The sequence below is a fragment of the Phaseolus vulgaris genome, chromosome 2, assembly GCF_000499845.2.
Source record: "Phaseolus vulgaris cultivar G19833 chromosome 2, P. vulgaris v2.0, whole genome shotgun sequence".
NCBI lineage: Eukaryota > Viridiplantae > Streptophyta > Magnoliopsida > Fabales > Fabaceae > Phaseolus > Phaseolus vulgaris.
The window spans coordinates 46,333,616-46,345,403 of record NC_023758.2 but is presented as its reverse complement, the minus strand read 5'-3'; the positions used below and the strand labels follow the sequence as shown (position 1 = coordinate 46,345,403).

Sequence of the window (11,788 nt, the reverse complement as noted above, 5' to 3'; positions counted from 1 at the left end):
GATTTATTTTAAATATTTCATTAAGAGGGTTTTGAGAAAAAAAAAAAATCAATGCAACATCCAATTAAAAGAGGTTTTACAAAAAGTTACAAATAATTTTCTGAAAGAAAAAATCTTATAAATAAGACGAGGAAAAAGAATTATATATATATTCCATGTTAACTTGCATCATCATTTATGATTTTGAATTATGCGTAAAGTGTAGATTATATTGACAAACAAAATAATAGTTTATATAAATTTTGTTTTTATGTAAATTGGGTATATATGTAACTCAGTCCAAGGATAAATTTTGATTGGTTGAGATATTACAAGACACTTTTACAACGACATTTTGAAATGGAAGAGCTAAGTTTAGTGTGCAAATAATAAAATAATCAAACACGGTCTAAATTGGAGGCAATTTCGCGGTTCCAATACAGTTGGAGTGGATTTTTCCTTTCCAAAAGAGAGCGCAACGAAACTCTTGTTCTGTTTTCTTCTTCCTTTCGCTATGAGCTCAGATGCGAGTAGAGAACGAGGTGCATCAACCGTGGTACATTTTCTCCTCTCTTTTTTCCTCTTATTCAAATACTGACTTAACCACAAAGTATATTGCAAACGTTTTGCTAGTTTCTGGAACTTTCTTCACCTATTTTCCGTTTTTATCAGATTCGATTTTTTGAGAATCGATCGAATTCTAACGAATGAATGCGTATTGAATAAGCACTGATTGTATCGAATTTGACCGTAAAAAGACAATGTGCGAAGTGAAAATGAGATCCGTTGTTTCAAACTCCATCGTCAATCTAAACGTGGATCACTGGCCTGGAAATGAAATATGGTTTTGCTGTATAGTTTGAAAATTTACAAGGCATAGTACCAATCACATGCAAATATATTTAGCATCAGAAACCGATAAAGAAAAGTGAGTTGTTGTGTGGAGAGTGTGGTGAACGTTTGGTAGTTGGTAGAAGCTTGAGAAATGAAATGAACATAATTCGCTATAGCGCATCGTATGCTATATTTGTAGAAAGCGTTTTATGCAATATTTGTGTTCTTCCGCATTTCTTTTGTCTTTTATTATTTGGTGGCAAATGAACAACTTATCATAGTTGTACGTATGTCTGTTGTGCGGAGGAAAAGCAAATAGGAAAAAAACATTAAATATCTATATAATCTATAGTTTTGTTCATTGCTTAACGTAAAGGTTGTTTTATTAAAAAATTTGAAGTCCTTATATATGTGCGTAATATTTTTTTTTTCTCAATTAACAGGTAGAACGGAAATTTCAATGTAGAACACTTCTGTTTTTGGCATACCAAAGTTTTGGCTATTTGTATGGTGACTTGAGCTTATCCCCACTTTATGTGTATCAAAGTATTTTTTCTGGAAAACTAAAACACGTCCAGAATGAAGATGCAATATTTGGCGCATTTTCTTTGATATTTTGGACTCTTTCAATTGTTTCTTTGTTGAAGTATACAGTTATTATTTTAAGTGCAGATGATAATGGCCAAGGTAAGGACAACTTTTCTTTATTTTTCTGTCAAAGTAAGGTCCTTTTTTTACCTATTATTACTATAATTATTGTGGTAACGCTAGTGCATCCACCTTCTACAGGGGGGATGGTTGCTTTGTATTCACAGCTTTGCAGAAATGCAAAATTTTGTTTGCTTCCTAACCATCAAGCTTCTGATGAGGAGCTTTCTACATATCTCAAACTTGGTTCCTCAAATAGATGTATACCACCATCGCCTTTGAAAAGATTCATTGAGAAACACAAGAGTACAAAGATGGCTTTGCTTATTTTTGTTTTACTGGGTGCTTGCATGGTAATTTGTGTTGGTGCCCTCATGCCTGCCCTTTCTGGTAACGTCACATTTTTCTCATTACGAATATGTTATTGTGTCCGGTGGTACAACTTATCTGATTGATATTTTACCATTGCATCAGCTCTATTGCTAATACCAATTCTATCCTGCAGTTCTTTCATCCATTGATGGCCTGGAAATTGAAGCAAAGACTACAAACAAAAGTAAGTGGAAATTATGCTAATCTTCCTCCAAACAGTGTCTAATACTCGGAGCATAAATGATCTACATGAATTACCCACTAGGGTTGGCCTAGTTGTGAGGGGATTTGGCTAGTTTGCTCAAGGTCTTAGGTTCAAACCTTGTTAGCATCTTTGTACGCACAAAAAATGTAAATGAATTAGATTAATCTACTAATAAATTAATGCATACAGACTATACAGAAAAAAGGTAACAGAGTGTAATATTAAATCATGGAATGTACTCCAGAAACTGTGATTGTTAATTTGAAATAAAGTGAAATTAAGGACCTTAATTTAGACAACTCCCCTTATTTTATCCCAAGCTTATTATATATTGCATGCGTTAATTAAAAAAAAATAACACTCTTGATTATGTTCTGCATTATGAACTTTTTTATGAAAGGTTGAATTAAGCTTGCTTTTCATCGTTCTTCAGCATAAGCAAAATTACTGGGGAACAAAAAATCTTGATTATATAATCATATTTGGAAGCTCAAGATTGGTTTTATTTAGTTTTAAAATTGATAATTCATGTATGGTTGTATTTTGTATGATAAGGATTTATTCTCATGATAACAATTCAGAACAATTCTCACTTGACGCTTATTATACGGTACTGGTCCTATATTCCTTCCTTGAAAAATATTATGCATTTTTTCTATCAAAGCATACGTATATATCATTTCATAGGTGTGGTATCTCGTATTTCCTGTGTTCTACTGATTGGACTCCTTGTTATGCAACATAAGGGCTCCTACAAGGTTCAATTTTGTATTTTTTTCTATCGAAACTTACGTATATATCCTTTTATAGGTGTAGTGTCTCGTATTTCCTGTGTTCTACTGATTGGACTCTTTATTATGCAACATCGTGGCTCCTACAAGGTTGCATTTGTATTTCCTCCCATAATCATTCTATGGTTACTTACTATTTTCATGATTGGCATTTACAATGTCATCAAGTGGAACCCACGAGTATATGGGGCTCTTTCTCCATACTACATTTACAAGTTCTTTAGGCTTACAGGAAAAGGTGGTTGGGTTAATCTTGGAGGAGTATTTCTGTGCGTTACAGGTCTGCATCTCTTTCAAAATTCAAGTTCTGCTTAAGCCTTATTCTTTCCAAATTCATTCTGTTTTTCTTGTCATCTCCAGGAACTGAAGCTATGTTTGCTGACCTTGGTTACTACAGACAAACACCCATAAGGGTATGTGTGACCAATATTAAGTTGGCTTTCGATTTCATTGTTAACTTCCAATGTTCTGTTTATGACTGACCCTCTTAATAGATAATACTCAAGAACGAATAGTGTTATTTAACTCCAGGTTTCTGTAAGGGTGATTATTATTTCCTTTAGTCAGTAATGTGTACTAAGTTGTAATATACTTTTTAGACTTTTGATGTGCCTATTATATGAAACAGTTGATGTTATTATGCTTCTAAAGAACTGAGCAACAGATTGAAAGATACCACAACATACTAATTTGTATTATACTCATACATATCAGTATCATAAAGACAATCCTTTGTTTATAATGATGCACATGAATAATAACAAGTGATAGAGTATAGGTGATGTAGAATTTAGTTTGGAAAGAGAAAGAAACAGAAAGACAGGGGAAAAAAGACGGGGAAAGGGGGAAGAACAAAATAGGGAGGATAGAGAGAAGAGGAGAGAAACAGAGAGATTAAAGAAACTGTGCACTGCACTTGATTATCATTTCAATCTATCTACATTCAGTCTAGATTCAACTGTCTAGCATTACAACAACCTACCTTACTTTTAGGCATCTACCAAACAACTATGAATGAACTAACAATAGCTTACTGACTAACTAACTAACATCCTTGTCTTTTAATATTTACATATCAAAAGGGTTTATTAAACTGTAGGTCAATAACATTTAGAAAGTGATTCTTTGATTTTTTATTTAGAACATTTTGGCCAAAGTGGAACATGTGAAATTAAAACTTTGAGTTGATTTACCTATTTGGTAGTGTATTACGCACAACTTACTTTCATCTGTGGTCCTTTACATAATAAATTTAGGCCTTAATAGTGATTCCTCATTTTTTAAAAAGTAACAACTTTTAGATTGATTTTATTTTTGAAAATGATTGTTGTAATTGTTATAATTCTTATTGTATCTGTTACTGTGCAGGTAGCATTTTATTGTGTCATTTACCCATCTCTAGTTCTTCAATACATGGGGCAGGCTGCTTTTCTTTCCAAGAATTTGTCTGCAGTGCCAGTAACCTTTTACGCTTCTATTCCAGGTCATTTAATGTAAATACTAAGAATTAAATATCTCTGATAGGCCTTCGTGTAGAATTCTAGAAGAACGTGGATTTGTATAATCTTTTTGCTCCTTGTCTCACAAATTGTCTATTATTAACTGATGCCAACACTGACAACTTGGCAAGTATTAGATACAAGTTCTGGCTATGCCTGGCCAATTTAGGTGAGACACTTTTGAGAGGTAACTTTAACCTCTGAGATTATTAATCTAACAATGAAATATTTTAGTGTGAATTCTATTTGGGGTGGATGTTTTACTGTGTATTTTTTCTTCATAGCATGTTGTCCGTTAACCTTTACTTTTTCTTATGTTCTAGAATTTAAGTTGGTTTCACTTACATATTCTATTTCTATTAATTATTATTAATATATTATGATTTCCCAATTTGAAAAAGTGATATCTATCACGTCTTGCTTAAGGTTCTATATTGTTGTAATGTTCTATAAATTAGACCCTGTTGTGACACTATCTTTTTCTAACTGAATCACAGCCTCTAACTAGAATGAATTTGATCTTATGTTGAACTGAAAAGGTTGAAGTTCTAGTACACGCACTGTACTACTTTTAATTTATGGCAGTCGTTGGTGAACAAATTGGTAGATCAGATCCATCTCCTACTCCTATTATTCAATGTATCAAAGCCATTCTCAATGGGTTTAGCTTAACACTATTCGATAATTTTGGAGCTAAACCCCAGCCAATGGGTTTATTGTTCCTTGTGGTTTAGTACTCTTTCAAACATTTTTCCCCATAAAAAAACCCACTTAGACAATCCATGCATGGTTTTATTGTTCCTTGTGGTTTAGTACTCTTTTAACATTTCTCGCCATAAAAAACCCACTTAGACAATCCATGCATCTAGTTTTCTTAACTTTTGACGTTAGTGTGCCGTGTATATATGCTTTCAGTGGAATAAAATCACCATTTACTTTTACCATTTGTATGATGTACGCAAGAAACTTACTTTAACGGTTAATGAAGCAAAATAATTGGCTGGTAATAATGTCCTGTCATATGTTTTTTCTAAAACTGCAGTACTTGCTTTCTAGTATCTGTAATATATTTCAGAATTTTTTTTGTCATTTTTGTAGATGTGTTATTTTGGCCAGTATTTGTGGTGTCTGCTTTGGCGGTAGTAGTTTCAAGTCAGGCTGTCATTGCTTCAACATTCTCAGTAGTCCAACAATGCCATGCATTTGAAAGTTTCCCTCGGGTTAAGGCAGTGCATTCCAGAAGGTGGATCCCTGGTCAGACATATATACCGGAGGTTAACTGGATTCTTATGATAATCAGCTTGGCTGTGACTGTTGGTTTAGGAGACATAAACAGAATAGGATATGCTTATGGTAAGTTGATAGAGCACCAGTTGGTAGATTGGAAAATAGTAATGTTAGATCACAAAATACAGTGAAGTTTGTTGGTCCAAAGTCATAGATTACTACAGAGATCTGTCCAAATTACTAGAAATCAGAACAAATGTTTCCCCTAATTCCCCTATTACCCACAAATTTAATATTATGTCTTCTAATTTTCCGTCCTATTCAAGGTATTCTAATGCATAACTGCTTTTGTTAATTGTTTTTTATATTACACAATTTGAAATGTTACTTTCTGCTATTGACTGTTATAACCGCCCCTAACCCTCAGTTTCCATCATAAATTCATTTCTTTTTATCCAATAGGCTATTTTAATATTATTTTATATGGAAATATGATTGAATTGTGATTCATTGACACTGTAAAGCTTTACATTCTCAATGTATAATGCCCCTTCTATTTCAAAAAAATATGTAAAACCTTTACTGGAAGTGAAAATTAACATAATTTTGACCCATTGTCTGCATGAGAAATCTTTAAATTGTCCATCAATCGTGTGGCACGACATTGTTAGAAGAGTTGACTATGAAATATCATAGTTAAGCTTTTTTTATGATTCAGCAACACAATATTGGATGCTAGGGTAGAAGTTACGCTAATTGTGAATCAAAATTAAACTTATTTTGCATAATTGATTATGTGTTATAGATGGTTCAACGATTGTTTGTGAAAATACTCTGATGTTCTGGGTCATTTTATATTTACTATTATTTTCAGCTCATGATTCTCAAAACATCATCCTTTTGTTTGCAGGGATTGCACATCTGATTTTGGTGTTTGTGACGACATGTTTGACAACACTAGCCATCATCCTTGTATGGAATCAAAGTCTTACAATTGCTCTGGCGTTTGCTTTATCCTTTGGTTCGATAGATATTCTCTTCCTGTCATCATATAGCCTGAAAATCCTTAAAGGTGGCTGGATTCCGCTCGTGCTTTCTGCAGTCATCATAGTTTTAATGTATGTGTGGCATTATGGTTCTAGGAAAAAGTATTTATTCGACACGCATAACAAAGTTTCAATGAAGACCATCCTTGCATTAGGTCCTAGTCTTGGGATTATTAGAGTTCCTGGAATGGGCCTTATCTACACTGAATTGGCTACTGGAGTCCCTGCCAGTTTTACTCATTTCTTAACAAATCTGCCGGCTTTCTACCAAGTGGTTGTTTTTGTTTGTGTTAAGACTGTACCTGTGCCTTGTGTCCCACATGAGGAACGTTACCTCGTTGGTCGAATTGGACCCAGATCTTACCGATTGTATCGTTGCATTGTCCGAAATGGTTATAAAGATGTGTACAGTCACGATTATGATTTTGAAAATGACCTGGTTATGAGCATAGCTGAATTCATTCAATTTGAAGCAGAAGGTTGCTCTGGAAATGCAGAAGGTTCAGCGGATGGACGGATGGCAGTGGTTAGGGCATCAGGGAAGTTTGGGATACGATTGCTAAGGTCGGAATCTGCTAGTTTTGAGGATGGAAGCAGTATTCCAGGAGCTTTGACTGTTACTAGCACTAAATCTCCGACATTGAAGAGGCTGCAGGCCATATATGAGAGGGAATCGCCTGAACTCATCACCAGACGACGAATTCGATTTGAGTTGCAAAATGTAATATATAAAGACCCACGTGTCAAGGAAGAACTCATGGAACTTATAGAAGCCAAGCGCACTGGAGCAGCGTATGTAATAGGCCATTCTCACGTAAAGGCCAAGTGGAACTCATCATTTCTAAAGAGGTTTGCTATCGACCTCTACTCTTTTCTCCGGAAAAATTGTCGGTCCCCTGCAGTAGGTCTAAACATTCCTCCGATTTCTCTGATTAAGGTAGGAATGAATTACCATGTCTAGCATGAGTTGTGACAATCTTTTGAATAGAGATGTAATCTATGCAAGCCACAAAAGAATGCCCCTTGGGCTTCCTTGACTCGCTAGATTATGCTACGTTGGCAGATTCCACTTACTCAAGAGTCTCCTCTTGGCATGTTTGAAGAATGAGGTGCATCAAATTACCAATATCTTTACATTTTATGATGGACCTAACAAGGTATGTAATTTGCTAAAGGTTGATAAAGGAGTTTCATGCGGGTCATGTACCTCTTTATTCAGTTTGAGCTTCTCAAATTACACTTTGGAATCACGATTGTCTTGTCATTTCCCTTGTAGTTTTGTTGAATACAACTTTTCATGCAACATCTACTGTTGTTACCTTTGTACTTGTACTAAAAAAATTCTGGTTGTTTTTGCAACCTTGAAAAAAAAAACTAGGAAATTAACAGTATTTAGAACGGTCTGCAAACATGTCACTATGTCCCGCAACGTCCATTGAGTTTGAATTTTTGTTCCCTGCTTGGCTAACTAATTATTTTTGTTCTCCTCTGGATTTTCTGCAAAATTATATTTCATTACCTAATTTCTTTATTTTATTTTTCTATACTGCTTTAGCTTTCCTTTTTTGTCATAGGTAGCTAAATTTTTATCTACGGGAAGCAAGTGGTTCATATATCATTTCTCATTCCAAAATGCACGTTTTGCTTTTATCTAAATATTTTCTTATTGGGAATTGATCCCCTCACATTTTTTCAATCAATTAATTCAATGACAACTGTACTGCAATTACTTGGTAGAATCATACAATAATGCTTACTCTGTATTAATGCTTTTCATGATCAAATGAGGATTTATGAAAAATATTTGTTTACAGTTCTTGAAAAATAGTTGTCAATAAAAATCCCCAAGAAACAGAACTGATATCTAAGAGTTGAATTAGGGTTCCTATAAAATTAGATTAGGGGATTTAAAAGCATTGGTGAAACAGTAACTCTAGGTTTCCTCGTTATTGAATTTTCAAAGTTTTCATTTGCTCTTGTTTTAGCCAAGAAAAATGTATCCCAAACTAGAGTATACAGTTTAATTAAAAACAGTGGTTTTCAGTAAAGTGTTCTATCTCTCCGTATTCCTGCTCTTCCATAATGGAAAAAAATATTGACATTTGTCTAGATTTGTTCATTTTAGAAAACTGAACTTCTGAATGTGAAATTAAATATTAATATACACCAAAATTATTGGACGAAAACGGAGTCTAAGCTTCATGTTTATGTTCAAACTTTACAATTTATTTAGTTTCTAATTATAATATTTATAGAATACAGAAAAAAAGGAATCCAGGATGAATTGTATGTTGTGTTCTCAAAAATAATATTTCTACGAATCTTTTCACAGACGACATATAGAAGGTTTAAAAGATTGTCTTATAATTATAAATTTCTTTTAAGAAATTGAGTTATAAATTTTATTAACTTTGTGTTTGAACGAAATAATTTTAAGAGAATAATTTATTTGTTGGAAAATTTAATATGCTTTGTTGTGATATGTATTGTTTAGATAAGAAATTTAGGAAGAAAGTAAATTTTAGAAATTAGCGAAATATTAATGATTTAACTATTTTAATTAGCCAAATTGGCCTTGTCTTTAGTAACTAATGTGTATAATAAAGTAATTATTAGATTTACATATTAAATTATTTATAAATATTCATGATTTAACTATTTTAATTTTATTCTTGAACTAATATAATATAAAATAAATAATATTTTAAACTATTTTTCTTTTATTTTTCAACTAATATAATATAATATAAAATAAATAACATTTTAAACTTTTTTTATTTATTTTTAAATTACAAAAAGTGGACTGCATGGTTAGTCCTCTTCATCCAGCGGGTTAAGCCGAGCATTCTAATACGGATAACAAATCAAACTCAGTTTGTACGCCTAATTATAAAATTCTACTTAGGTTGCTAATTTTGCTTTCATAAGAAACCATGCATTTTACATTTCAAACAAATTATAAATAAATAAACCAATTAGATTATAGTATATATTTATTGGGATCAAAGTCAAGAATAATAATATAATTTGTAAACTTTATATCAAACATAAAATTTGTTTAAATAATTGCTTTTACTTTGTAGATATCTGAGGGGGAACAAATTAATGCTTAATAATTGAAGGGCAAATTCATAAATCTAAACACTTATAATTGAAGGGCAAATACATTTATTTAACTGTGTTTGAATAAATTTCTTTCAAAATATCACGGATTTGCAAAATTTAACTACTTGCATTTAAATTTTATTTTTTTTAAATATTTTATTTGGATATATCACTTTAAATTTGTGTATCAAAAATTTTATATGAATAGAAGGCCATTTTATTTAAATAGTCTTTAAAATGTCTTTAAAAATAGGGTAAATTCCCTATCTAGCACCATTTACACTTTTATTTCCCTAATTAGCACTCTTTTGTTTTTATTTCCCAATCTAGCACCCTTTTGTTTTTATTTCCCTATCTAGCACCCTTTTATTTTTTATTTCCCTATCTAGCACCATTTCAAAAATAAATAAATAAATAATAATTTATTTATTTTTTGATAATTTTAATTTTGAATGCATTAAAAAATAAATATTTTTAATGTTTAAAATAGTTAGAAATATAATTAATGAATAAAGAAATGAGTTTTTATATAAAAAAATAAATTAAAATGTTTAGTTTAAAATTATTATTTTTAAGAATGAAGAAAATAAAAAATTAAACCCTACAACAACATAAAAGTTGAATCTATAAACATAAATTAGTATTTATTTTTATTATTATTGATGACATAATTATAAAAAAACCAAGTTAGATAAAGATTGATATGGATAAAAGAACAAAAGGGTGTTACTACTTTATTATACACATTAGTTAATCAATTAAAAAATCATTTTTTATATAATTAAATATTATATATATATATATAACAAAATTTAAAAATTTAAAATTTAAGAAAAACAAAAAAAGTTGATGAATTGAACTAAGATTTTTAATCCATTTTGATACTACTGAGGAACCTATCTCATTCTATCTTTTGTGGGTCAACAATGAGTTAGACCATGTTTTTAAAAATGTTAAAATCGATTTTTTAAAGAATATATCTATTTATAATCATATTTTCTTTATTTTCATTTTTCATCAATCTCCATTTTAAAAAAATAGGTGTTTATTTATTTTTAAATTCAATAACATATTTATTATTATTATTTTATTGTATCTTTATGTATTTTTTAATTTTTTAAAATAATATATATATATATATATATTTTTTGTGTAAGAGAGAGAAAAAAAAAGATAAATAATAAATTATACAATTATTTCATTAGAATAACTTTTTATTGTATTTATTAGTTCCTGCAAAGTAAAAATTAACATGGAAATATATGGGGATTGAACAATTTTTTGAATGAGAATGGTATAATACTATTTATTTTTTGTGATAAGTACGGTGACTTAGATAGTATTATTTTTATAGTTTTATCTTTGATAATTTGTATACTGAAGTCAATCACAAATAAATGTTTTTTGATATAAAGAAATTATCAAATTGTATCACAATTATTACCGTAGCTACGACGATTAGTGGGAGACTAAATACCTTCTAAATTAAGTATATTAACTCTTTTAATGTATTCTACAAATTAATAATTAACACTTTTATTTATTTAATAACTATTTTACTCATTAAAGTTATGTAATTAAATTCACTTTATGTTAAGCTATTATATTTAAATCCTTTTTAAATTTTTCTATTTAGTTTTACTCACATAAATATAGCATAGAAACTGATACTATACGAAAACGAAGATACTTATAATCTCTGATACGACATGAACATAAAGATACTCATAATCTTTAAAATATAAAAAATAGATACATAAATTTATATATTATATAATTATGAATTATATAAATTGACAATAAAGATTTATGTATATAAATATGTTTATTTTTTTAAGTAGAAAGATGTTTTTCATTACTAGTTTAAAATGATTTGTTCTTTATTTTTATAATTAATAAATTTAAATTTTAGAAAATTAATGTTTTTTTTAAATTGTGTTAGAATTGTTAAAATTCAATAATTTTTTTTTTGAATTTGACATTTTATATGTATCTAACAAATTTTTTATAAGTGTTGGTGTGTCTGACACAAACACACTATTTAAGAAATATATCCTAATCTCATAACTAAGATTCCCTCTC

General features: G+C 30.3%; 1 protein-coding gene across 1 annotated transcript; it reads left to right on the top strand.

Annotated features, from left to right (window-relative positions):
* The first annotated feature begins 294 nt into the window (after positions 1-294).
* LOC137812688 (potassium transporter 3-like) lies at positions 295-8,012 on the top strand. Its single transcript, XM_068614842.1, has 9 exons — positions 295-535; positions 1,257-1,500; positions 1,603-1,851; positions 1,967-2,017; positions 2,849-3,109; positions 3,190-3,242; positions 4,198-4,312; positions 5,427-5,681; positions 6,466-8,012. Exons 1-9 carry the CDS (start codon positions 494-496, stop codon positions 7,560-7,562), a joined length of 2,367 nt encoding a protein of 788 aa, XP_068470943.1. The 5' UTR covers positions 295-493; the 3' UTR covers positions 7,563-8,012.
* The last annotated feature ends 3,776 nt before the right edge of the window (positions 8,013-11,788 follow it).

Excerpts from the sequence above, each read along its gene's own strand:
- LOC137812688 (XM_068614842.1), top strand. The coding sequence starts at position 494 with ATGAGCTCAGATGCGAGTAGAGAACGAGGTGCATCAACCGTG. Across the intron at positions 3,110-3,189 it reads AGTATTTCTGTGCGTTACAG|GAACTGAAGCTATGTTTGCT; the intron begins GTCTGCATCTCT and ends TGTCATCTCCAG. Across the intron at positions 4,313-5,426 it reads CTTTTACGCTTCTATTCCAG|ATGTGTTATTTTGGCCAGTA; the intron begins GTCATTTAATGT and ends TCATTTTTGTAG.